General features: G+C 42.9%; 2 protein-coding genes and 2 pseudogenes across 2 annotated transcripts; 3 read left to right on the top strand and 1 right to left on the bottom strand.

Annotated features, from left to right (window-relative positions):
- The first annotated feature begins 827 nt into the window (after positions 1–827).
- On the top strand, positions 828–7,281 carry LOC118359988 (cytidine deaminase-like). Its single transcript, XM_035738970.2, has 4 exons — positions 828–2,807; positions 4,340–4,451; positions 4,773–4,830; positions 5,593–7,281. Exons 1-4 carry the CDS (start codon positions 2,606–2,608, stop codon positions 5,731–5,733), a joined length of 513 nt encoding a protein of 170 aa, XP_035594863.1. The 5' UTR covers positions 828–2,605; the 3' UTR covers positions 5,734–7,281.
- On the top strand, positions 6,499–13,524 carry LOC118359987 (serine/threonine-protein kinase PINK1, mitochondrial-like; annotated as a pseudogene).
- LOC118359989 (serine/threonine-protein kinase PINK1, mitochondrial-like) lies at positions 13,282–13,753 on the top strand (annotated as a pseudogene).
- A 5,875-nt stretch (positions 13,754–19,628) lies between these two features.
- On the bottom strand, positions 19,629–27,652 carry LOC118359985 (dnaJ homolog subfamily C member 16-like). Its single transcript, XM_035738967.2, has 15 exons — positions 27,485–27,652; positions 26,985–27,173; positions 26,787–26,853; positions 26,338–26,662; positions 25,944–26,128; positions 25,749–25,853; positions 25,236–25,394; positions 24,861–24,991; positions 24,559–24,742; positions 24,125–24,307; positions 23,836–23,912; positions 23,657–23,737; positions 23,475–23,564; positions 23,132–23,302; positions 19,629–22,924 (listed from the first exon to the last, which is right to left on the bottom strand). Exons 2-15 carry the CDS (start codon positions 27,161–27,163, stop codon positions 22,468–22,470), a joined length of 2,394 nt encoding a protein of 797 aa, XP_035594860.1. The 5' UTR covers positions 27,164–27,173; positions 27,485–27,652; the 3' UTR covers positions 19,629–22,467.

Here is a 27,652-nt window from a genome sequence, read left to right as displayed (position 1 = left end):
ATTCCACAAATGAACTTTTAACACCTTTTAATTGAAATGCATTCCAAGGTGACTACCTCATGAAGCTGTTTGGGAGAATGCCAAGAGTATGCAAAGCTGTCATCAAGGCAAAGAGTGGCTACTTTGAAGAACTGCACAAGTGAAATATATTGTGATTTGTTTAACACTTTTTTGATTACTACATGATTCCATGTGTTATTTCATAGTTTTGATGTCTTCACTATTATTCTACAATGAGAATATAGTATAATAAATAAAAACTATACTGTTAAACAATGGACAATTCTCTAAGTAAAAACAGCATAGTATGTCTAATTAAACTGCATAGCATGTAATTCATTAATTTCCTCCACAAGGGTGACTCGGGCAGACTCCTTATCTGCAATGGAAACTCATGGGAAGTCAGCGTGCCAACCCTTACTTCCCAGGAGTCTACACTAAAGTGAGAAACAATGACAACCCCATCAACTGAATCAAGACCAATGTCCCAGAAAGATGCCTCACACAGGGATGAGAGGGGTTCCTAAATGAGTCCTATTCCACCCCTGCTTGCCACAGTTTGAAACCATATGAACAAGAGCAGTGGCTGTGACTCTGAGCAGAGTCATGTATTTATAGAGAGCTGGGCCATTGAGGTTTCTGCATTATATTCATTTACATGATGCTACAAACATTCTATGGCAATCATGTTAGCACCCCATTAACATTACATGGGAAATATTTCTATATTGCTATGTAACTGAATGTTTAAAAGTTGGTCCAACACTCTAAATATATGGTCCTGGCTCTGAGTAGAGGGCAAACACAGAAGCAATAGTAACGTGATAACGCTCTCGGTAGCTGTTGTGAACAAAACCTTTAAACAGGTCAACATTCACAAAGCCGCTGGGCCAGGCAGATTACCAAGATGTGTCCTCAAAGCATGCACGGACCAACTGTCAAGTGTCTTCACTGACATTTTCAACCTCTCCCTGACTGAGTCTGCAATACCTACTTGTTTCAAGCAGACAACCACAGTCGCTTTGCCCAAAGAAGCAAAGGTAACCTGCCTAAATGATTACCGCCCGTGGCACTCACGTCGGTAGCCATGAAGTGCTTTGAAAGGCTGGTCATGGCTCACATCAACAGCATCCTCCCGAAAACCCGAGGCCCACTCCAATTCGCATAACGCCCCAATAGATCCACAGATGATGCAATCTCAATCGCACTCCACACCGCCCTTTCTCACCTGGACAAAAGGAACACCTACTGTATGTGAGAATTCCGTTCATCGACTACAGCTCAGCGTTCAACACCATAGTGCCCACGAAGCTCATCACTAAGATAAGGACTCTGGGACTGAACACCTCTTTCTGCAACTGGATCCTGGATTTCCTGATGGGCCGCCCCCAGGTGGTAAGAGTAGGCAACAATACGTCTGCCACGCTGATCATTAACACTGGGGCCCCTCAGGGTGTGTACTTAGTCCCCTTCTGTATTCCCTGTTCACCCACGACTGCGTGGCCAAACACGACTCTAACACCATCATTAAGTTGGCTGACTACACAACAGTGGTAGGCCTGATCACCGACAACGATGAGACGGCCTATAGGGAGGAGGTCAGAGAACTGGCAGTGTGGTGCCAGGACAACAACCTCTCCTTCAATGTGAGCAAGACAAAGGAGCTGATCGTGGACTACAGGAAAAGGCGGGCCGAACAGGCCCCCGTTAACATTGACTGGGCTTTAGTGGAGCAGGTCGAAAGTTTCAAGTTCCTTGATGTCCACATCACCAACGAACTATCATGGTCCAAACATACCAAGACAGTCGTGAAGAGGGCACGGGAAAAAGAAAATCCCCCTCAGGAGACTGAAAAGATTTTGCATGGGCCCCCAGATCCTCAAAAGGTTCTACAACTGCACCATCGAGAGCATCCTGACCAGTTGCATCACCGCCTGGTATGGCAACTGCTCAGCATCTGACTGTAAGGCGCTACAGAGGGTAGTACCCAATATATAACTGGGGCCAAGCTTCCTGCCATCCAGGACCTATATAATAGGCGTGTCAGAGGAAAGCCCATAAAATTGTCAGACCCCAGTCACCCAAGTTATAGACTGTTTTCTCTGCTACCGCATGGCAAGCAGTACCCGAGCGCCAAGTCTAGGACCAAAAGGCTCCTCAACAGCTTCTACCCCCAAGCCATTACTCTATCCCTGCACACTGACTTGGTACCGGTGCCCCCTGTATATAGCCTCGTTATTGTTATTCTTATTGTGTTACTTTTTATTATTACTTTTTATTTTAGCCTACTTGGTAAATATTTTCTTCTTGAACTGCACTGTTGGTTAAGGGCTTGTAAGTAAGCACTACACTTGTTGTACAAAGTCTACACTTGTTGTATTCGGCGCATGTGGCAAATAAGGTTTGATTTGATTTGAAACTATGTCTTTACAGGTATCGTAGGCACCAAACACACAGCACCACTTCATGTGGCTCTTAAAAACCTGCTTTTATATCTACAGCTGTCAATCAATCCCCTCTCTATTTCTACCTCTTAACTCTCTCTCTCAACACACTCTCACACGGACACAGATACAGCACAGACACTGACAAAGAAAGTGTTGTTATGACAGACCTCAGGATCAATGAGCTCAGGGTCGACGAAGCAGACACAGAAGCCAGCAATCACTCGAGTGAAGAAGAGAATGAGGATTGGATTAAACCTCTTATTTACCAGTCCCAGGGGGCCAAAGAGTTTGCCTACTGTCCCTACAGCAAGTTCCGGGTGGGGGCAGCCCTGTTGGCACATGATGGAACCGTTTTCACAGGTGAGGGGCTTACAAATAATATAATAATAATAATACATGGGTTGGGGGCTGATAAAATGGTTCCATTGATTTATTTGGTACAGTATGTTGTGTATTTAACTCTTCAGATTTAACTCTTCAGACTGCTTGATTAAAGCCCAACAGCGCAGTCATGACTGCTTATATCATTGTTATCAACAATGAATTAGAATATCTGCTTTCTGTATAGGAATGGAATTACTAAAAGGAGAATAAAAAGTTATAAAGTTTCTTGTTGTCAGAGTGGCTGGTCTGGCCACCATCAGTGGATACAAACAGCATTTTCCTGATTCAATATTGGTAAAACATGTTTGCGATCAAAAACTCCTGTGCCTGTTGAACTACTGCACAGACAGAATATTTTTCTTTTTAATGTTTGGCCTGGTCAAGATGAACTTGTTGTATAGTTTTTTGTTTCATTTTTAAAAATATTTTTTGACACATTAGCGTTTAGATTGTTTAGACGTTCCTACTTTTTGACCCCCAAAAAGTATTTAGGTGTTTCATTAGATTCATTTCTCACAATGTTGACTATTGTACAGGTTGGTCAGTGGTGCCAATGTTTTGATTTCCCTGTGCGCTTAGTAATTATTAGTATTGATACTATGACATTGGTTGTTAAGACCAAGGCAATGTTACATTTGTTGCATTCATTGGCACTGCAATGTTAAGTGATTGCAATGCAAGTCCTCAGTAGAGTAAAGGCTTGGTAAATCAAACATCTTGTCCACTGTGGACACAGAATTCTCTTTACTTAAAAGTAAGAATCCCTCCTCGTGTATATTTTGCACTGAAGGCTTTCTACAGAACTAATTATTCTAATCTATTCCAAAAAAAATGTTTTAAGTAGGTCTAAACCTTGTTTTAATACTGTTTTTTTATCCTGTTTTGCTTTGAATGATATAACAATGGCCTGGTCGAGACTAACTTGTAGTATAATTTTCTGTTTCATTTAAAATATATATTTTTGACACATTAGCATTTAGATTGTTTATGGTTAATCCTGTCAGAGAGGGGTGGGTCAGGTGAGGCAGGTAGCCTAGCGGTTAACAACAACGGGCCAGTAACCGAAAGGTCGAAAGGTGAAAATCTGTCTATGTGCCCTTGAGCAAAGCACTTAACCCTAACTGCTCCGAGTCAAGAGGGTCTGCTAAATGACTAAAATGTCAACGTAAAAAAAATATATATATATGCCTGTACGACTAGTCCAGAGATGTACAAATATAAAGAATATCTATATTCCTGATGATTTACATTCCTGTTTAGTGCAGGTCCTACAATATGAAAAGTCAATAACAATATATGACAGTCAGACTGCCCTCAGCAGCATCACATTTAACCCTCTAAGTGTTATCTGAATCAAGAATGATCATTGAGATTCATTAAAATACTTTTATAGTGTTGTTAAGGATGAAGACGTGTTCTGTATTTGATTTGATACCATTCCAGACATTCCGGGAGCTCTTACGAACACAGAAAACATTAACTAAAGCATCCTCCTTATTTCTTAACAGGATGCAATGTAGAAAATGCAAGCTACAACCTTGGTCTCTGTGCAGAGAGAACAACTATTGCAAAAGCTGTTTCCGAGGGATACAGACGTTTCAAGACTATTGCCATTGCCAGGTGCAGTATTCCTGAACTTTGCCTTGTTTCCGAGTAAACAACAGTTGATCCAAAATAATTATTGATTCAGTTATATTTCGTCCCGTTGAGTTCATCAGACTACATAACACTTTTACATGAAATTGTTTGAGTTCACTGGGTTCTGCTGCCCGTCAGAGTGTGTAGATGGTTAAAACATTCTACTCCTATGAGGTGATCTCCCTGAAGTGTTTAAATACTACTACACTGTATTATTGTCAACATAAAATATTGGTTAACAACACAGTACTGAAAGTCACCACTGCGGGCAAATGTTGGCTGATGATATAATTGATTTTGTAGTGACCTGGAAGACCAGTTCATCTCACCATGTGGAGGTTGCAGACAGTTCATGCGAGAGGTAAGTCGATTATTTATACAACTTGGATTTGTCAATGATCTGTGAATGATCGCATGGTAAAAAACAATTTTATGCAATCACTTTTTGACAGCACCCCCTTTTGATTTGAACAAAACATTCCATGGATATTTGCTCGTTGTAGAAGTGCTCAGAAAGTGACTTTCTGGAGCTGAATGTCGAAACATTCAAGAGATGAAGGTACTAGAAGTTCACCTATTTTGCATACCCACCATAACATGAGTCATCCATGTCTTCATCACCACTGGAAAAGATCAACGTTTGAGATTGATCTCATTTAAAAGCTTACAAACAGAGTTTTTTGATTTAAAAAATAAAAAAATTAAATTAAAAAAATGTCAAGAAAATATAAAATAGTTTGACAACGCAGTTTGTAAACTTTTAAATGATCTCAAACTCAACCATTTATCTTTTCCAGTGATGAAAAACATGGATGTCTCATGGTATGGTGGGGTATGCAAAATGGGTCAACTTTGAGCCCATTTATTTTCTGAATGTTTTGGCATTCAGGACCAAAACGTCACTTTCTGACCACTTCTTCCACGAGGAAATATGTATGAAAAGGTTTGTTAAAATCAAAAGGGGTGCTGTCAAAAAGTAATTGAAGTCAAATGGAAAGGGAATGGGAAAGACTGCATTGAGAATGGATCCAAGGTCTAATCCAGGAAACCTACATCTACTGTGGATTTAAAATGAATGGAACATGAACAACCTCAAGTAATCCAACTAACTTTTCCCTTGTAGTTTGGTGATCAGTGGTCCGTGTACCTATCCAAGCCTGATGGGTCTTATGTGGAAATGACTGTAGGAGAGCTGCTTCCTGTGTCATTTGGACCTGAAGACCTGAAGAAAAAGACCATGTTCACTACACAGAATGGGTCATAATAGTATTCACAAGACAAGATGAAAAACAGGAATCATTCATAAGTCCATGAAATGTCAATAACCCCTAGCCACATACATGAAGAATGTTAGACTTCCAATAAGACTACTAGACAATTTATTAGTATTAGATAATGCCAGTGGATATTGACTTGTGTCTCAGAAATTAGGAAAATGACTCAATGTGTTTTCTAACAAGTGTTGGAAATACAGTAGATTACATCAAATTATATTTGGCTACACAGCTCACTATTACTATTTGCATGTGTATGACTATTTGCAAGTATCAATGTTAAAAATACTTGATATATTACTCAAAAATATTAAAGTGCTTTAGGACAATTGAGTAAAGTTTCAATCGTTTTTAGGCCTATTTGCATAATTTGCTGACGCCGGTAAAATTGTAATTGTAGCACTTTCAATTGTCTCTTTAATCATAAAACAGGTCAAGTAACAAAATAACGTCCGGTGACTGTAACAAGGATGCCTCTGTATGTTCTAGTTCGTTTACATAACGATTTGTCCTTGTGGATCTTATGAACGACGAGGACTGATGGAGAAAGTATAAAACTTGCTTTATTGGTAAAGCATGTCTGTAAAACATGCCATCAGCAGAGGGGTGGAGTTGGAACGGTCAGTTTTCCAGTTAGGTTACTAAACAGCAAAGTTCCAAGGTGAGTGTCTTTGTGTAGGACAACCAGTCCACACCGTTCAGCCTCAAACTTTCCTACCAGTTCGGTACCGATATTACCACACGTTGTTGAGTGATATTGCTACGCAGCTGCAGTCCGGTGGATTCAGGAGGTTTGGGGAGCAACGGTTTGCCAAGAAATAAAGTGGTGCTTTTGGTGTGGGGTGGGTTTGATTCAACGACAAATGTAGTGCTGTGACATGCCAGGAAATCCAGGTAAATAACAACATGGCTTTAGGCAGCAATTATATACAATAAAAATAGCTGTAGTTAGTTATAGCCGAGCTCCGTAGTAAGATCACTGCAATGGATCGAACACTGGAGTGAAGTCTTAGCTAGGCAGCACGTTGATTAACTAGCAGATTTGAGGTCATACTAAATGTCATACTTCCTTTTGATAGTTCAGAAATTGTAGATAGAACTTGTTTAATCAACTTGTAGCTATGAAAAAAGATTGCCTAGTCATAACATATCTGTTCCAGCTGTCTGAAAGGCGTTAATAGATACTGTTTGGCGTAGAAGATAATTTTCGGCCAACATTATTAACTTGTCGATACTTCCTCAATTCCCGAAAATTCTCTTCTAAGCCAAACAGTATCTAATAACGCCAATCAGATAGCTGGACAGAGTAATGGTCTGGCAATATTTTTAATAGCTACAAGTTGATCTACAAGCAGTGGAGACCCATCATTTTGGCTGCACCACCTGTTATGAAACCCACATTTATTTGGGCTTGCCTGTTTTGCATGTTATTTTGGCATTAATATGTGTCACATATCAGTTTGCAAACAATGTAAAAATAAAATAAATAAAAAAATATATATATAACATTGAGTTAATAAAGCCACATACAAACATTGTCTCTTTTTTTTGTTTTCTTGAGTAAGGCAGCTCCAAAATGCAGGTGTTTCAGCCTAGAACAGTGCTTCCTGTTGTGGTGGGGAAAGCCAGCAGAAAATACGGAGTGTTGCGCCGTGATTGGCTCAGTGTTCTGTCACTCATGGAGATTATGTCACCGCCAAGTCTAAGGTTAGCACTCTAAAATTCTAGCCTCTTGGGTGCTGCCATAGAGTTACATTAGAAATGCCCATCTAAGAAGGTTCAAGGTCATTGGTGACAGAAAAAAGGATGTCCCCTATGTTGAACCTAATAAACGGCTCTCTATCCACCAGGTGTATCAAACTCACTAAAAGTGGCAGTAATAAAGCCTCTCTTGAAAAGCCAAACCTTGACCCAGAAAATATGAAAAACTATCGGCCTATATCGAATCTCCCATTTCTTAAAAAAAAAAAATGGGAAAAGCTGTTGTGTAGCAACTCACTGCATTCCTGAAGAGAAACAATGTATATGAAACGCTTCAGTCTGGTTTTAGACCCCATCATAGCACTGAGACTGCACTTGTGAAGGTGGTAAATTACCTTTTAATGGCGTCAGACCGAGGCTCTGTATCTGTCCTCGTGCTCCTAGACAGGGCTGCTTTTGATACCATCGATCACCACATTCTTTTGGAGAGATTGGGAACCCAAATTGGTTATTATTTGACCATGCTGGTCATCTATGAACATTTGAACATCTTGGCCATGTTCTGTTATAATCTCCACCCGGCACAGCAAGAAGAGGACTGGCCACCCCTCATAGCCTGGTTCCTGGTTTCTTCCTAGGTTCTGGCCTTTCTAGGGAGTTGTTCCTAGCCACCGTGCTTCTACACCTGCATTGCTTGCTGTTTAGGGTTTTAGGCTGGGTTTCTGTACAGCACTTTGTGACATCAGCTGATGTAAGAAGGGCTTTATAAATACATTTGATTGATTGATTGATGTCAAATCACGTTATATCTATAGTAGCTTTGATTGGACTGTCAACATCATACCTTCAAAATCTTAGCTAGTAGTCATCATTATGAATCAAGTCGACAATCTACTGGCAAATCATTTTTAATCCTTGTCATATGAAGAGAAATAATGCGGAGAAATTATAGATAAAATGTTTCGGTGCTCATTGGACATAAACATTACAAAACAAGTTAGAAATCGCAAGTTCAGCAATGAGTGATTTGGAAGGAATCAGTGGCTAACTGCAAGCATTTCAAAGTAATCATTAGCCTGCTATTCAGTGAAGTGGCTGTGGCTATTGTCCCAAGTCTAAGATTAAGGGTATTTTTTCCTAGTTTAAAATTATAAACATTCAACGTTGGATATGTTGTCAATGAAGCATGATTTGTGCAGCGCTCAAAACAACTGCTAACTCGGAACTGCAAAATCTGACTAGTGAGTTCAAGACAACTGGGCTACGACTGGGAAAATACATTTTGAACTTTCATCCAACTCGGAATTGTAAGTTGTGAACTCAGGCCTCTTTCTAGAGCTACGACCTGAACATCACTGAAATCATCATGATTCAACCTTTTTTCCCCCCAGAGTTCCCAGTTGTCTTGAAGCACCATAAATCCAGAAAATGCCAGAATTTGATGACAGAGGTTGCCCACGAAGGACCACCACGCCACCCTCCTGTTCAAGTGTGCACAGCACACAAGGTGAGTCCAAAAATGTATTGTATGCTACTGCATAAATTATGTAACATGCCAAGGAGATATGTATACTGTAGCTGAGAAAGTAATACTAAGTGTATGTAAGCTGTTAGTAGACCATGTGCCTCACCCTAATAATTTAGTCTATTTTCACCTACTGATCTGACTTGGTGGTGCACATGTAGCCTGTAGCCTGTTTTTGAGAAATGTAACCTATGGTTCTGACTTGGTGTACAAGGAGAATACTGTAAGAACCGCCCATGTTCTGAATTCTGTCGCCGTACATTTCAAAAGTGCTGAACAAATAGTTTTTTAAAACCTTTATTTAACCAGGTATGCAAGCATTTCGCTACACTCGCATTAACATCTGCTAACCATTAACATCTGCTAACCATGTGTATGTGACAAATAAAATTGGATTTGATTTGATTTGATTTAGTTGAGAACAAGTTGTCATTACAAGTGCGACCTGGCCAAAATAAAGCATAGCAGTGTGAACAGACAGCAACACAGAGTTACACATGGAGTAAACAATAAACAAGTCAATAACACAGTAGAAAAAAAGAAGGAAAAAATAGTCTATATACATTGTGTGCAAAAGGCATAAGGAGCGAATAATTACAATTTAGCAGATTAACACTGGAGTGATACATGATCAGGTGGTCAACAAATAGTTGCATTGACTACGTTCGTCCTAGTTCGCTCATTAATGTCTTAATCGAAATTGCGGATTGCCTCTTATCCGCTTGTCGTCCCCTTATGCCATAGTTTGTACATCTCAATTGTCAGTAGAAATTTCTCCACATTTCTTTAAGCAAGTCAGCCATATCAGCTATGTTTTTTTCAAAGGCAGTAAATGAGGCTGAATGAACTGTTTCGCTGTCAGACAAGGCTCTGCTGAAAGCAAGGTGTGCAGTGGTATAGTGCTATTAATGTATTGTTCAGTGTTGTGTTGTGTAGTGGCTTTGATGGCATGCATCCCACTTTTTTTTTTTGCCCCACCAAGATTTACATGCTAAAATTGTCACCGTCTACAAGTTCGATCTACAATTTCCCGAACTACCAAAAGGAAGTACGACATGTAGTACAATAAAATAATAATACAATTGTCAAAATAATTTTTGTTTATTTAATTGCACAGCCATATTCAGATATCATGAACTTCATGGATTTAAAAAAAAGGAGTGGTAGAAGAAATATGAGGGAAACTCTCTATAGCCTGTTCTTACAACAAGTAAGGACAGATTATTGGGGCACATGGAGTGTGTGTTACTTTTGGTTTTCAAATATTACTGTAGAATACTGGCTGTATTCAGCATGCAATTGGCATAGTAATACGATTGTATTCCCTGTTCCCCTGCAGGCTGGTTCATCAAGCAAGGCTATTCTGAGACCCATGTCCCAGGAGCTGATCCCTGCAGGCCCTCTCACCAGGCAACAGGAAAAAGAGGAACATATTGCATTAAACGGGTTAGTAACAGCAATCAGTCACAGCATCAACTTACTTTCAATAGACACAGAATAGCCCAACATATTTTGATATTGTCTCTCGAAAGATTGACTGAACATAAAACTGAGTTTTGGCATGCAATCAAGAGTGCCTTTCAAGTTGATTTCTATTGACTGAACAGCTGTTGGTTAGTTTTGCAGGTATTTTGGGGACGTGTCTGCCTAACCCAATGTGATCAGGGTGTACCGGCCGTTCACAGCGGACGTACCCCTTCTACCCGGTGCCCAGGAGGAGTACCCTGATGTCCTGCCAGACTCGACCCTGAGAGCCTGGGCAACAACCGTACTCTGCTCCTGGTCATGAAGAAGTAAGGATCATTCTCCTCCATCCATCCTCCAGCTTTATCTCAACTTTTGGACTAAAAAGCATTTGTTTTTTTAGTCCAGGATTAGGCTTAATCTGTGTCCGGGAAACCGGCCCATTATGTATTATGTCCAGATTCATCCAACTCTATATTCACCCACCCCAGAGTATACTGATCAAACCTCTCCTTCCCCTGTTTCCATAGTTACCCATACACCCTGCGTCAGTGCCTGGAGGTGAACGTGCCCAGCAGGAGAGAGGGCTCTCTGATGGTGCTGCAGCTGCTGGACCTCTTCCTCATTTCAACCAACATTGAGTAATCGTATTGTTATTTAATATCTTTACTGTGCAGATGGTTGCCCCCAGCTGGTTATCACTGACTGTGGCTGCTGCTTGGCTCAGAAAGACTCTAGTCTACAGCTGCCCTTCAACTCTATATGGGTGAACAAATATGGCAACTCCTGCCTGATGGCACCTAAGGTAGTCATCCTCAGAGAAATACAATAACACAACCTGAACATTCAAAACAACAAGCCCTTCTATTAGGGCTATCCCTTACTAAATAAAATCTTGGTCGACTGAGATACATCTGTTCTTTTGACCAATCGATTGGTTGAAATTTTAAAAGGTGCAGTTTTCCTTATACAGACACCCTATGTGTTTTATTAAAATCAACTATATGTAGGCTATTGAGCTTGTCTTATGCGTTAAGAACACTGTGATCAAATTATTAAGACAAACAAATGACTCAAAAGGGAGCCAGGAGGACCTCCCTAGTGGTGCAGCGGTCTAAGGCACTACATCGTAAGGCGTCACTACAGAACTGGGTTCGATCCAAGGCTGTGTTACAGACGGCCGTGACCGAGAGACCGGTTTGGCGGAGCACAATTTTCCCAGCGTCGTCCGGCGTTAGAGAAGGGTTTGGCCGGCCGGGATGTCCTTGTTCCATCGCGTTCTAGCGACTCTTGTGGCAGGCTGGGCGCCTAAAAGTTTACTTCGGTTCCCCGTTGTACAGTTTTCCTCCGACACATTGGTCCAGGTGGCTTGCGTGTTAAGAGGACAGGTGTTAAGAGGCGTGGTTTGGCAGGTCATGTTTCGGAGGAAGCATGACTCGACCTTTGCCTCCTGAGCGCGTTGAGGAGTTGCACCGATGAGACAAGATCGAAATTGTGGGGTAAAATACAAAAATTATATAATATTAATATTGTATAAATCACAATGGCTACGCATGGCATGTCTGCAAGGAACGTGAAACATTGTAGCAACTAACAACTTGGTCCGGCCTGAAGCTGGCACTAGCAAACTTGCAACATTGTATAAAATATTCTTGGCCCCCCGAGTTTCCTGTGTCAGTGAGCTCCATGCAGACACAGCTGTAAACTATCAAATGATAAGAAGTAATCAGGTAGGCCTACTTTATTACGTTTCCACCGGATCAGAGCATGATACCCCCCTTTCACGTGAGGAGCTATCGAAAGAGAAACGTTGAGGAACTGTTGTCATTCTCAATATATGTAAAACCACCTGCTGTTTGAGGTGAAGAAAAAAATGACTTCATATTTCTCAATCAGATCCCCAAATGGGTACATTTACAGGCCTACATTTGCGTGCAGGCCAGTTAGGTGTACTTCCTTACTCAACATTGACAGGAGCGCTACAAACAAAACTCGTAAATGGAATTAAATAAACCAAAACGCATTCCTCACAAGCGTAGCCTAGGTTGTACGGTCCGCAAACACAGTGTCCACTCTGACAATGAGAATGGTAAAATACTGTAATAATAATATATTGAATCCATAAACAGAAACTCTAGTACCCAAACAGACATTGTAGATTAGAACTGTAAACGTACTACTGGTGATACTGGTGTGCCATCCCCGTGACCTTCACAATGGATTAGTCCACTGAGACAGGTGTGAATCAGACAGGTGTCCGTGTGCCATAAAAATAAAATAAAAACATACTGTATATTTGCGACTGCTCGACTAAAAACATCTCAGTCGACCAACAGCCTATCGACCAGTCGACTAAATGGGTTCAGCCATACCTTCTATAAACCCTTTCTATCTATCAATTTTTGAAGCAAACTTTGATTGTTCTACCAGGAGTTGCTGAACATCTTTTCATCTTTGCTCTCTCCAAAGGTGGCCACTGCAGTTCCAAGCCAGGGCGTGGTAATCAATTACAGCAAGGCAGATGCCAGGGCTGTCAGTGCCATTTCCTATGAGATATTTGGCCAGGCCAACCTGTTCTATGGAACAGGAGGCCTGGCTAGCAGGTGTTTCCAGGAGAAGCAGCTCCCTGCCCTACCTGCCAGTGTGCTGACATGCAGCTCGGGGCGGCAGGTAGCCTAGTGGTTAGAGCATGGGGTCAGTAACTGAAAGGTTGCTAGATCAAATCCCCGAGCTGACAAGGTAACAATCTGTCGTTCTGCCTCTAGTCAGTTCCCCGGTAGGCTGTCATTGTAAATAAGAATTAGTTCTTAACTGACTTGCCTAGATAAATAAATATATATTTTTTTAAATAGTGGTCAGGCTGCTCATGCGAAGGAACCCCAATAAGGTAGGAGTCTAATTAGGATTTTCAAACCTTTACTTCATTGAAAGGTATGCAAGGTATTAAAGATGAATTCAGTATTCCGTTCAGTAAATAAGGGTTTGGTGCTTAGTATGCAAATCCATTACATTATCAGAGGTATCAGAGATATGCCCTGAATCCAAGACTCATATTATGCTCATATCGTTGTTTCTCTGCAGTGCCCCAGTGCCAGAGTGGCTGCCAACATGCTGCATCTCAGCCTCTGGGGAAGGCGGGCCCTGGCCAATCAGGACAGCGCTGGTATGAAGACGTTAGCTGATTGGTTGCTGTGCCAGTCTGCCATGGTGCTCCTGAGAGGCTGCAGGCCCAGTGGGAGCTTGGAAGAGGCAGAGCTGCAGTACAGACGTGCTTCATGTCCAACATGGACCTGGAAGACCTCAGGTTGTGGTGGAAATAGAAAAGTCACTCTGTGAAGTTGTGGGAACCCACCATTATAAAATCATTGAATTTACCTGAACAATTCATAGCTGAGATGTCTTGAGTCAATAAGTATTCAACCCCTATGTTATGGGAAGCATAAATAATTTCAGGAATAAAAATGTACTGAACAAGTCACATAATAGGTTGCATGGACTCACTCTGTGTGCAATAATAGTGTTTAAAATGATTTTTGAATAACTACCTCATCTCTATACCACACACATACAATTATCTATAAGGTCCCTCAGTCGAGCAGTGAATTTCAAACAGATTCAACCACAAAGAAAAGTGAGGTTTTCCAACGCCTCGCAAAGAAGGTCACCTATTGTTAGATTGTCACGGGTTCCCCCGGTACTGCTGCTCATTCCGTGCACCAGTTCCGGAGGCCTACGTCACCGGCTTCTAGGGGACACTGAACTGTTTCATTATGCACACCTGGTTCCCATTCTCCCTGATTAGTAATTGTATATATGTGTCCTCTGTTCACCATTGTCTTGTCTCATTACACACACCTGGTTCCCATTCCCCCTGATTAGTAATTGTATATATGTGTCCTCTGTTCACCATTGTCTTGTCTCATTACACACACCTGGTTCCCATTCCCCCTGATTAGTAATTGTATATATGTGTCCTCTGTTCACCATTGTCTTGTCTCATTACACACCTGGTTCCCACCTGGTTCACCATTGTCTTGTCTCATTTCTGGTTCCCATTCCCCCTGATTAGTAATTGTATATATGTGTCCTTTGTTCACCATTGTCTTGTCTCATTACACACACCTGGTTCCCATTCCCCCTGATTAGTAATTGTATATATGTGTCCTCTGTTCACCATTGTCTTGTCTCATTACACACACCTGGTTCCCATTCTCCCTGATTAGTAATTGTATATATGTGTCCTCTGTTCACCATTGTCTTGTCTCATTACACACACCTGGTTCCCATTCCCCCTGATTAGTAATTGTATATATGTGTCCTCTGTTCACCATTGTCTTGTCTCATTACACACACCTGGTTCCCATTCCCCCTGATTAGTAATTGTATATATGTGTCCTCTGTTCACCATTGTCTTGTCTCATTACACACACCTGGTTCCCATTCTCCCTGATTAGTAATTGTATATATGTGTCCTCTGTTCACCATTGTCTTGTCTCATTACACACACCTGGTTCCCATTCCCCCTGATTAGTAATTGTATATATGTGTCCTCTGTTCACCATTGTTTTGTCGGTTATTGTTCCCATGTCTGTTGGTCTTGTGAGTACCTGTGCTTTGTGGATTTGGTCTTTGTGCTGAGTGTATTGTGTGTTCGTTATTACGGGTCACGTCCCGTGTATTTATTAGAGGTTTAAGCTCGCTCTTTTGTTTGGGTTTACAACCCTGTGCTTTTGTATGTGTTTGTTTTGGGCTTCGTCCCCGTGTCTTTCATGGCATGTTGTATTTTTGGGTGGAGTATTAAAACCCCCTATTACATATCCCTGCGCCTGTCTCCAATCATTTATATGTGACGCAGCCAGCAGCATACCACCCTGCATACCACTGCTGGCTTGCTTCTGAAGATAAGCAGGGTTGGTCCTGGTCAGTCCCTGGATGGGAGACCAGATGCTCCTGGAAGTGGTGTTGGAGGGCCAGTAGGAGGCACTCTTTCCCTCTGGTCTAAAAAATATCCCATTGCCCCAGGCTGTCTTTCGGATGGGACATTAAACGGGTGTCCTGACTCTGAGGTCATAAAAGATCCCATGTCACTTATCGTAAGAGTAGGGGTGTTAACCCTGGTGTCCTGGCTAAATTCCCAATCTGGTTCTCAAACCATCATGGTCACCTAATATTCCCCAGTTTACAATTGGCTCATTCATCCTTCTCCCCTGTAACTATTCCCCAGGTTGTTGCTGTAAATGAGAATGTGTTCTCAGTCAACTTACCTGGTAAAATAACAGATAGATAAATAGATGTGTAAACAAAATAAAAAGCAGACATTGAATATTGCTTTGAGCATGATGAAGTTATTAATTAACTTTGGATGGTAAATCAATACACCCAGTCACTACAAAGATAGTCGTCCTTCCTAACTCAGTTGCCGGAGTGGAAGGAACCAGCTCAGGGATTTCACATTGAGGCAAATAGTGACCTTAAAACATATACAGTTTAATGACTGTGATAGGAGAAAACAGCATTGAAAAATAGAATTGTAGTTACACTACCAACCTAATTGACAGAATGAAAAGAAAGAAGCCTGTGCAGAACAAAAACATTCCAAAACATAAATCATTTTGGCAACACTCACTTACAGTGTAATTAAAAAGCAATGTTTATCAGGTTTCAAGTATGACCCAGATGCAGATAGTGTCGAAGAAACAAAAGTTTATTTTTAGTACAGGGGCAGGCAGTCTCAGGGTCAGTAATCCAGTGAGGTGGGGAAAGGTATAGAACAGCAGGCTCAGGGTCAGGGCAGGCAGAACGGTCAAAACTGAGAAGGACTAGAAAACAGGAGCAAGAACAGACAGGAGCAGGGGAACAAACACTGGTAGGTTTCATGAAACAAAACGAACTAGTAACAGACAAACAGAGAAGACAGGTATAAATATACTGGGGATAATGGGGAAGATTGAAACAGGAGACAACGGGCTGTGAGACATGGGTTTCCCTCTTGACACATGGAAGGTGGGATGTATACAGACGGTACGGGGCAACAGAAGACAAACAGCGAAGGGGCTAATGACCTTGGAGATGGGAAAAGGACCGATAAACCAGGGGGGAGAGTTTGCGGGATTCCATCCGGACAGACAGATCCCGGATGGACAGTCATACCTTCTGCCCGAAACGATACAGGGGAGCCGGGGACCGGTGACGATCCGCTTGTCGTCGATACCTGGAGGTGGGCTTGAGGAGGGCCGACCGGGCTCTCCTCCAGGTACGACGACAGCGGCGGATAAACATCTGGGCCGAAGGTATGCCGGGAAGAGCGGGTCTGTTCAGGGAAGAGCGGGTCTGATACCCCAGGAAACACTCAAAGGGTGATAAGCCTGTGGAAGAACAGGGAAGGGTGTTGCTGGCGTATTTGACCCACACAAGCTGCTGGCTCCAGGTGGCGGGGTTTGCGGAGACCAGGCAGCGCAGAGTAGTTTCTACGTCCTGGTTGGCTCACTCCAACTGGCCGTTGAACTGGGGATGGAACCCGGAGGAGAGGCTGGCCGATGACCCAATGAGGGTGCAGAACACCTTCCAGAACCGGGACGAGAACTGAGGACCCCGCTCGGAGACCATTTCTACTGGCAGTCCAGGGATCCGGAAGTGCTCCACCATGAGCTGGGCCGTCTCTTTGGCAGAGGGTAGCTTGGGGAGAGGAATGAAGTGGGCGGCTATGGAAAACCGATCCACTACAGTCAGGATAGCGATATTGCCATCAGACGGGGGGAGACCCATGACAAAGTCCAGGGAGATGTGAGACCAGGGATGGTGAGGGACAGGCAGAGGTTGGAAGAGACCTGCCGGAGCTTGACGAGGAGTCTTGTTCTGCACACAAACCTTGCAAGCGGCGACGAATGCTGAGATGTCAGGAACCATGGTTGGCCACCAAAAGCATTGTTGCACAAAAGCCAGTTTCCGATGAGAGCCCGGGTGGCAGGCAAACTTGGAGGAGCAGACCAGGACCAAGGAGCGGACCGCGTCAGGAACAAACATCCAGGGTTCGGCTGGGAACGGTGTGCCTCACAAACCTGCTTCCCTATCCCCCAGCTGTGTGCCATCGCTAGGCACGAGGTGGGAAGGATGGTCTCCGGTTCCAGGGTAGTAACCGTGGGACTATAGCGGTGTGAAAGCGCATCCGGCTTGACATTCTTGTAATTGGGCAGTATGGAAGGGAGAAGTAGAACCGGGTGAACAGTAGGGCTGACCTAGCTTGCCTGGAATTGAGGTGCTTGGCGTTGCAGAGATGTTCCAGGTTCTTGTGGGTCGGTAAACACAATGAAAGGATGTTCCACCCCCTCCAGCCAGTGCCTTCACTCCTCCAATGCCATCTTCACCTCGAGAACTCACGATTCCCCACATTGTAGTTCCTCTCCATGGCATTGAGGCGGTGGGAGAAGAAGGCGCAGGGATGTAACTTGAGGTCCAGGGCAGCCCCCCCCCCGGGGAGAGCAGCCCCCACTTCAGCATCCGAAGCGTCTGCCTCTACCACGAACTGGCGGGATGGGTAAGGATGAACCAAGATGGGAGCTGTGGTGAAGCGGTGTTTGAGATCCCGAAACGCCCGTTCAGCAGCTGGGAAGCACGTGAACGAAACCTTGGGAGAGGTGAGTGCAGACAGGGGGGAAGTCAGGGTGCTGTAGCCCTGGATAAAGCATCAATAAAAGTTGGCGAATCCCAGGAAATGTTGCAGCTGTACTCTGGACGTAGGGATAATCCACCACGCTCTCACTTTCCCAAGATCCATCTGTACACTCCCTGCAGCGATGATGTAACCCAGAAAGGGGATGGTGGAGCGATGGAATTCGCACTTCTCTGCTTTTACAAAAAGCTGGTTCTCCAGGAGGTGTTGGAGAACCTGTCGGACGTGGAGCACGTGTTCTTGGGTGGAGCGGGAGGAGACGAGGATGTCATCGAGGTAGACGAAGACGAACCGGTTCAACATGTCGAGGGCAACATCATTAACCAGAGCCTGGAACACGGCATTGGTAAAGCCAAATGGCACAACCAGATACTCGTAGTGAACACTGGCTGTGTTTAAGGGAGTTTTCCACTCGTCCCCTTCCCATATCCGCATCAGGTGGTAGGTGTTCCGTAGGTCCGGCTTGGAGAACACGGTGGCCCCCTGGAGCGGCTCAAAGGCCGAGGAGTTGAGAGGCAGAGGATAGCGGTTCTTCACCGTGATGTCGTGGAGACCCCGGTAGTCGATGCACGGGCGAACGGTTTTGTCCTTCTTCTCCAGAAAGAGAAGCCTCTCTACCAGACAATGGAGAATCAAACACCTTCCAAACCTCCTCCACGAACTCCTCCAGATTGAGGCAGACAGCGAATTGTTGCTCCTACACCGCAGTGGCCCAGGCGAGTGCCCTCCCGGGCATCAGCGTTATGATGTGCATTCCAATGGTGGCTCCTTGGGAGGAGAGGGCGTTGTGGAGCTGGTCTGAGTCTGCTGGGTCAGTCATGGCCAGTTCGTACTATCATGTTTCATGTATGTCCCAGATGCAGACAGTGTCGAAGAAACAAGTTTATTTCTAGTACAGGGGCAGGCAAACAAACGCTGGTAGCTTTCAAGAAACAGAACGAACTGGCAACATACAGAGAATACAGGTACAAATACACTGGGAATAATGGAGAAGATGGGCGACACCTTGAGGGGGGTGGAGACAATCACAAAGACAGGTGAAACAGATCAGAGTAGTATAAATATTAGAATTAGCTGTCACGAGAATACAGTATTTAAAGTGTGAAACAGAAAGTGTCCAGTGGTTTACTTTCTCTATAACGGGGTCAATCAGCTTGAATATTGCAAATAGATTGTGGCTTCTATCGATTTAATTGTCTCCCCCCATATATTTTTTATAGATATTATTTTAAATCTATTTTCCTTTATTATTTTCCCCTTAACCTGCCACATCTCCCCTAATTGGAGTAAACTAATGGGCAACAACACTTAGGCTTCTACTTCCAGCTCTGACGCACCTGTGCTGCCTCCATCTGTTGGACGGTAGCAGAGTTAGTCCGTGGCTTGGGGGGGGGGGGGCAAGCTGAATTTCTTCAGCCGCCTGAGATACAAACAACAATACAATCAAAGGTAAAATAATCACTTGGTGTGACCATATCATGCCAAAAAAGGATACTGATAAAGCTGAGAAATACAAATTAATATAATTTGTCTTGGTAACATATGAACGTAAAGCATTTATTTCACACAGCAAGAGGATATGCACTGTAGCAGAACCTTTGAGACATGTGAAACATCAGATTAATTTATTTAGTCAACATTGTACTTTAGTAATTTTGTAACAAAAACATGTTTATAAATGGAACAAACAACAGTATTGGTGAATGATACGACCACATTATTATAATAAATCCATGTAAAAACAACAAATATTTGATGTATTACAGTATGTTAATATATGTACAGATGACGTGGTAGAACATGTACAGCATTTCCAAATCCAACTAAACTATTGTCATGATAACAATATTAGTTTGTTTGTAAATTAATTTGAGTTAAGCACAATAAAGTTTAGTTTTTTATTTCAAAATAGATCAGATAATGTCGCATGAAATGTTGTCCATTCTCCAACACACAGTGCCTTGCAGAAGTATTCATCCCCCTTGGTGTTTTTCCTATTTTGTTGCATTACAACCTGTAATTTAAATGTATTTATAATTTGATTTCATGTGATGGACACAAAATAGTCCACATTGGTGAAGTGAAAAAAAGAGAGACTCGTTTCAAAATTTCTAAAAAATAAAAAACGGACAAGTGGTGTGTGCATTGGTATTCACCCCCTTTGCATGAAGCCCCTAAATAAGATCTGGTGCAAACAATTATCTTCAGAAGTCACATAATTAGTTAAATAAAGTCCACCTGTGTGCAATCTAAGTGGCACATGATCTGTCACATGATCTCAGTATATATACACACACCTGTTCTGAAAGGCCCCTGAGTCTGCAACACCACCAAGCAAGCGGCACCATGAAGATCAAGATGCTCTCCAAACAGGTCAGGGACAAAGTTGTGGAGAAGTACAGATCAGGGTTGGGTTCTAAAAAAAATCAGAAACTTTGAACATCCCACGGAGCACCATTAAATCCATTATTAAAAAACTGGCCAGAAAACTGGCCAGAAAAAAGTCATTGCTTAAAGAAAAAAAATAAGCAAACACATTTAGTGTTCGCCAAAAGGCATGCGGGGGACTCCCCTACATATGGAAGAAGGTACTCTGGTCAGATGAGACTAAAATTGAGCTTTTTGGCCATCAAGGAAAATGTCTGGCGCAAACCCAACACCCCGAGAACACTATCCCCACAGTGAAGCATGGTGGTGGCAGCATCATGCTGTGGGGATGTTTTTCATCGGCAGGGACTGAGAAACTGGTCAGAATTGAAGGAATGATGGATGATGCTAAATACAGGGAAATTCTTGAGGGAAACCTGTTTCAGTCTTCCAGAGATTTGAGACTGGGACAGAGATTCACCTTCCAGCAGGTCAATGACCATAAGCACACTGCTAAAGCAACACTCGAGTGGTTTAACGTAAATGTAAATGTCTTGGAATGGCCTAGTCAAAGCTCAGACCTCAATCCAATTGAGAATTCGTTGTATGACTTAAAGATTGCTATACACCAGTGGAACCAATCCAACTTGAAGGATCTGGAGCAGTTTTGCCTTGAAGAATGGGCAAATATCCCAGTGGCTAGATGTGCCAAGCTTATAGAGACATACCCCAAAAGACTTGCAGCAAAAGGTGCCTCTACAAAGTATTGACTTTGGGGTCTTGTCTGTTTCACAAAAAATATTTTGCATCTTCAAAGTGGTAGGCATGTAAATCAAATGACACAAAGCACCCCCCAAAAAACCTATTTTAATTCCACGTTGTAAGGCAAGAAAATAGGAAAAATGCCAAGGGGGGTGAATATTTTCGCAAGCCACTGTACACTATATCATTGCTATATGAAGCCACTGGCCAAGTTCTGTTGTAAAACTAAAAAAGCTCTGACGAAGGCCAAGAGGATGATATGTAAAGCCTAATAAAGAACAGTGACACTAGCAAGAGCAGTGTGCGGGTTTCTCTTGTCTGTCATGTAAAAAATAAAGGGAAATAGACTAATGCAAAAAACTTGGTCATGTAACAAAAAGCTAAAGTATAACGTTAGACTTTTTTTTTTAAATAGCCTATTTCTACATGAATAAAAATGAACATGAAATATTAGCAGCTAAGGATAAATGGAAGGCATTGTAGTTACAGTATATATTGCACAAGAATAATATATATATTTTTTCAGAGTGAGGTCAAAATGGTGAAGAAAATAGATCTAGTAGAGACATGCATCACTATTCACAGTACTGACCAATCACCATTGGGACAGTGAAGCTAATATCAAAGCACAATCTGATAGATTAGATATTTGAATAATGATGGATGACGGTTCTAAAAAGGCAGGAGTCCACTTATGACCACAGTGATTCAGTTAGCTCATCTAGAGGTTGTAACAGCAGTCGATATTAGAACTAAGTAGCTAACTAATGACAGCATGCAGAGGAAGGGATCCGAAAGGGAAAGCAATCTAGGAACTGTTCAACGGTTGTTGCTTTGAGATCCACCATATTCTGTACCCTCCCTCTTTTACTGAACCTACTTTTATAAGTACTTCCATAACAAATAAATATTTCAAGTGCAAAAAAGGCAGCAGAACATGACGGCAGATAAATGTGGTACAGTTGTCGCAATGAGCCAAGCCAACCTCACTATTGAATGTAATTTCTTCAAACTATGTCCTAGTGCAATCACTCAAAACATACAGTAGCCTCTGAACACAGCCATGAGGATACCTCGGCGTCGTCTTGGCTTTTAAACACAGATATCTTTGGAACGCGTCCATTTAGGCCTGTATCCTGACTTGGGATGTGTGCATGCAATGCATCTCAAACTTCCAAGCATATCTTTTTGGGGATATTTTTTCACAACGTACAGTATAAGTAATTGACACGATTTCTATTTGGGGCCTGTGATCTTGTCCAGGCCCGGCCAGCCAGGAATGTAGTACCGGGGCAGAGTTCCCTCCATAAGCCTCTCCATCCACAGCCCCAGACGGTCCAGTTTGTGGTGGATCTGCAGTGTGGCGGTGGAGCGGGACCTGGCCGTAGACCTGCGTGGTGGGTGGTCGTCCCTGGACCCGGACCTAGACCTCTTCCCTCCCCCAGTGGCGCCCCCAGGCCCTTCCTCCTCGGAGGACCCGCCTTCCTCCCCGGTGTAGACAGGTTTGAAGAGGCAGAGGTACTTCTTATGGCCGTTGAGTGCCAGCACATAGCCTGTGTAGTCTATCTTGTGGCGGGCACAGTCATCCTCTTCGGTGTCTATCTGCATGGCGTCCTGGGCAAACTCCAACAGTGTTTCCATCCACGCACTGTGCTTGTCCATGTTCAGGAAGGAAAAGTGCAGAGTCAGGCTCCTGTCGTGGCAAGAGGAGAAGACATGATATGTGGGTAACCTTTCAAACATGTATAAGCATTTAGAATGTGAATATAAAAACGGCAGTTGTGTTCACCATACCACTCGCCTATAAATATTCAGGTTATAAGCACAAAACATACATCATTCAATGGATGTCTATTTCACCTCAAGCACCAGACCATGTGGGATCATATCCTGCCCTCACCCGGTGAAAGAGTAGACTTCTTTGGCGAACTTGCTGAGTAAGACGTTCTTGGTGGCATCAGTGAGCACCAGTACCACGTTCATATGGCCTGGTCTCAGCTTCACCAGGTTACTGGTGTATGTGATGTCTGTCAGCTCCGTCACCTCCACAAAGTTCTTCTTAGGTGGGCGACTATAAAATAAAATAAAAAGCAGAACCACTGAACCACTCATTTTCATTTATTGAAAGCGAAAGGCAAAATATAACCCCCCAAAATATGTTAGATAGTTAAACCAAAACATCATATTTTAGTCACAGCTTGAATATTTTCAATATAGCTTAAAATAAAAAAATGCTGTCTTGCCTTGAGGTGCTGCTGCTACCCGGTGACCCATTTTCTGCCTTAGTTCCTTCTTTTGCCTTCGGTTTGGATTTGCCATCTTCACTGGAGTCACTGAAACCCCACAAAGCAGAACGGTAAGCCGAAACAGTTTCCCTCAAGGTGATGTGTTTGAGTAGCAGAATCACACTGTTCCTCCAGTTTACCTGAAGGCCTGAACCACCACAGTGCCAAACAGGATGAACAAGGCAGAGAATATCAACGACAGGAGGGGCATCATCTCACGCCTGCAGAAACACATGACAGACATTGATTGTGTCCTTTCCTCCTGATGTCGTCCGCTCCCAAATACAAAACCTACAATTTTGAATAAAAGATAACTTACCAATTATTATGAAGAATATCATCAAGGATTTCAGAAATGTAATCATACGCTGTGTAGATCCATCGGATAAGAAACATCTGGAAAATATATATACATTTACTGCCTATAATTGTACTGTATTATCCATTATATTAAAAACCATTGCAGATTTGGAATGCCATAAAAGAACATTTGATCAAATACCTTTTCTCTGGACACAGTACTAATTACTACATCATTACCCTTGCTCTGCCGAGACTTAAGTAGGCCAGCCTTTCTAATGAGGATAATACTGTGGAACACAATTTACAGAGGCAAACTCATTGTTGAGCTCCGGCAGCATGGCGTCGTAGTTGAGGATGGAGGGGTCTTTCTGCAGCCTCTCCAGCTCATCCAACAGACGTTGTTTATCCTCATCAGTACCATTCCAACCGCCCGCCACCTCCTTGTACAGGACCTTCCCTGCTGGGTTACGACGCTCCAAGATGAACACCTGCCGAGCAAGCACACCCAGGCAGACACACACATCCACATGAGCTTATAGCATTAGGGAAAGGTGATTTCACCTTGTGATACATTATAACAGAGAGAGAGAGGATGAGTGGCTGTAGCTCATTATACAGACACTTCGACCATAAGCTCTCAAAAACTGAATTGCAGAGTCCATATGGCTCTTAAGATGCATCCAAGGAGATCACGTTAACAAAGTTAATCTCCACTTCAGCGATGTTAGCATACACTTACCTGTGGTGGTGGAGGTGTGCTGTCCTTAGTCTTCAGCAGAATATCACACAGTGATTGTTGCAGTCTTTGGTAGACGTAGGCAAACCTCACCACCTCCAGAGTGTTGGTAGAGGCAAATGTGAGGAAGGCCTGGTTTCCTACGGTATAGGACTCCTCATCACCAGTGATCAGTAGTACACAGTACCTAAAAGACAGATGTTTGGGAATATGATGCAAAAGTGTAAACTGGCTGTTCATAAACGGTATGTTTAGAAATAGACATAGACTTGAGCCGAAAAAGGAAATGAAAAGCATCAGCTTACTTCCTGCGTCGGTGGAACTGCTTCACAGGGCAAAGTTCATCAAACAGTTTCTGGTTCACCAGTCGAGGGACGAGGAGAAACTTGTTGTTCGTTATAAATTCATCAATGATTTGTTTCTTCATCCCTTTAGCCTAGAGAACAACGACACATAGGCATCAATGACATGAAATGCCATGTCTCGAATCAGCTTAATTAACAACAAACACCGCATCTCTAAATATAATCAATGATATGTCAGTAATACAGATAATATGTCAGTAATACCTCAGATACTACTCAGGTATTCAAATGCTATTTAATTATTCAATCAAACTGTCTGGTGGGAAAGTAAGAGGATCCACAGTAGTCGAGTCTAGTAAAGCATCTAGTATCCACCTGGATAATGTCTGCAGGCTTGTCTGTACTCTCCTTAAAGACCAGCATGGTGGGGGCGTAGGTGTTGATGTTGAACTGCTTCAGTAGGTTCGCAGTCTCTGACAGGCCCTGGTCCACGTATCCAAACTGAACATAATCCTTATAGGCGAAAGCAGTCAGCTAAAAAATATAAGGGAAAAAAACTCAACTGTAAGCAAGTATTAGAAAGCTGTCGTCAATGGTCTATGCTCCGGAAGGAAGTAAATAATAATTAGTCAGAACAGCGCTCTCAGTGGTGGTTAAAACTGATGCCAGACTGACTAATCTAGACCAGGGCAACTCCTGTCCTCGGGGGCCTGATTGGTGTCACACTTTTGCCCCCGGGCCCCAGCTAACACACCTGACTCCAATAATCAACTAATCATGATCTTCAGTTAAAAATGCAATTTGTTTAAATCAGCTGTGTTTGCTAAGGATGGGGGAGAAGTGTGACACCAATCAGGACCCTGAGGACTGATCTAGACAATGGCTTACCTTGTACAAGAGTGGAACTACAGGCACTTGGTCAAATAGAAGCACGTGCGGCTTGTTCTGCTCATGCCAGCTGTTCAGGAATTGAAAGTCGTTCCTGTCTGTAACCTGAAACAGTTTATTTTTTGTAAACATAATTGCTGAGATGCCAACAATGGTTAGTTAAAAAACAAATCTGCCAAAAACATGTAATTTTACCTTCTCAACCAGTCTCTGAGGGAGCAGGTCCTCCACAAACTGCCTCAGGTGCTCCTTCACCACAGCGTAGTGGAAGAAGGTCACTTTCCCGTTGATGACCCCCAGTATGGATGGGGTGCGGTGAGCACCGAGGTGATTGGCCAGACGTCTCTCATAACCAACGTCCACCACACCAATCCCCACACCTAATACATAACACACCAGTTGAACACAATCAGCCAAACCAAGACTCCGTATGGTTATTTTACCTACTTTCGTTGAATGCACTGATTGTATGTCGCTCGGGATCAGAGTGTCTGCTAAATGACTAGCACGTAATGTAAAACACTGTCATGTGGAAGGTGAAGTCGTTGAGTCATTTTCATTTGTGTAATGCATTTCATAACTTTCCTACCCAAGGCTTCCAGCTCCAACACAACCTCTTTCCAGACCGGTTCAATGTGGATACAGCTGAAACACCAGTCGGATGTGATTTTGATCAGGTACGGTCTCTTATAGCTGTCAGGCACCACGTCATTCACATACTGGTTGAAGTGCAGAGCGTACTTGCTGTCGACAAACTCCCGGTTGCCCTTATTGTTGAATGGGAAGTGGAAGAAGGACTCGTCGAAGTAGAAGTGGTCGTGGCGGTGACCATAGTGACCATGACCATACGGCTGGGTGTCATCAGTCTGGCCATACCGGTCATAGTTGGTTCTCTTCTCCTCATTGGATAATATCTTAGAGTTTGGGTAGAAAGCAGACGCATAGGGTTACCAGAGGGTGGAGCCTTCCCTTCTGAATAACGCATTTACAGTAAACTGCTGAGGTTTTAATGTTGGCAAATATTGGATACTCTCTTACCTCATAAGATTTGGTAATCTTGATGAACATATCTTCAGCGCCTTCATTTTTGTTTTTGTCCGGATGCCTTACAGAAATAAAGGAACCATGCATCACTGGCCATGTATTTTTGTCAACAGGGTCATTGGTCTTAATGCTAAATATATCCACTGAGTCCTGACACCCAGAAGAGAAAGGTTCAGTTAAAGATGTTCTTACCATTCCCTAACTAGGCGCTTGTACACTTTCTTGATTTCAGCTTGACTTGCACTTTTGGTCACTCCAAGAATCTTGTATGGGTCTACTTCATTGGCTGTCTCCATTGAGCCACCCAGAAGATACAGACAGACAACCACTATACCAGGAAATGTCAAAAACATCCTTGTTTTTCTTGCCATGCGTTTTTGTCTGGAAAGCACCAACAAAGACAGTCAGATAGAATATATCTGCCTGATGGGATGTCTAGCTAAGGTTGGGCAAATGAGTCTGTATCGGTAAAAGGAAGATTTGAATGCCAATGGGAAACCTTTGAAATATACACGGACTAAAATAACCACCTAAACACAGCATTTAGCAGGCAATTGCCACATGTGAAGATTTAAAACAGAACACATGCAATACATTGCCATTGACTTGAATCACCACATTGCTATGCCATCAATTTATAACAGAGAGCTCGCTAGCTATCCAGGCTAGCTTGTTGAAAAACATACACGCACCTCAAGAATCTGGTTGGATCAACTGTTCTTCTGTCACATTCATCTAAAATGTCTCTGTCACTGCTTTTCTACGAATGAAAAGCATGGAAAAGGTGTAATTTGAAGCATCATCCGAGCACTCTAACGTTAACTCTCCTCCGTAAATGATAACCTGCTGGGACTGCATCC

Source organism: Oncorhynchus keta, chromosome 27, assembly GCF_023373465.1.
Source record: "Oncorhynchus keta strain PuntledgeMale-10-30-2019 chromosome 27, Oket_V2, whole genome shotgun sequence".
Taxonomy (NCBI): Eukaryota; Metazoa; Chordata; class Actinopteri; order Salmoniformes; family Salmonidae; genus Oncorhynchus; species Oncorhynchus keta.
Note: the sequence above shows the minus strand (reverse complement) of the source record. Positions and strands in the feature narration are given on the sequence as shown.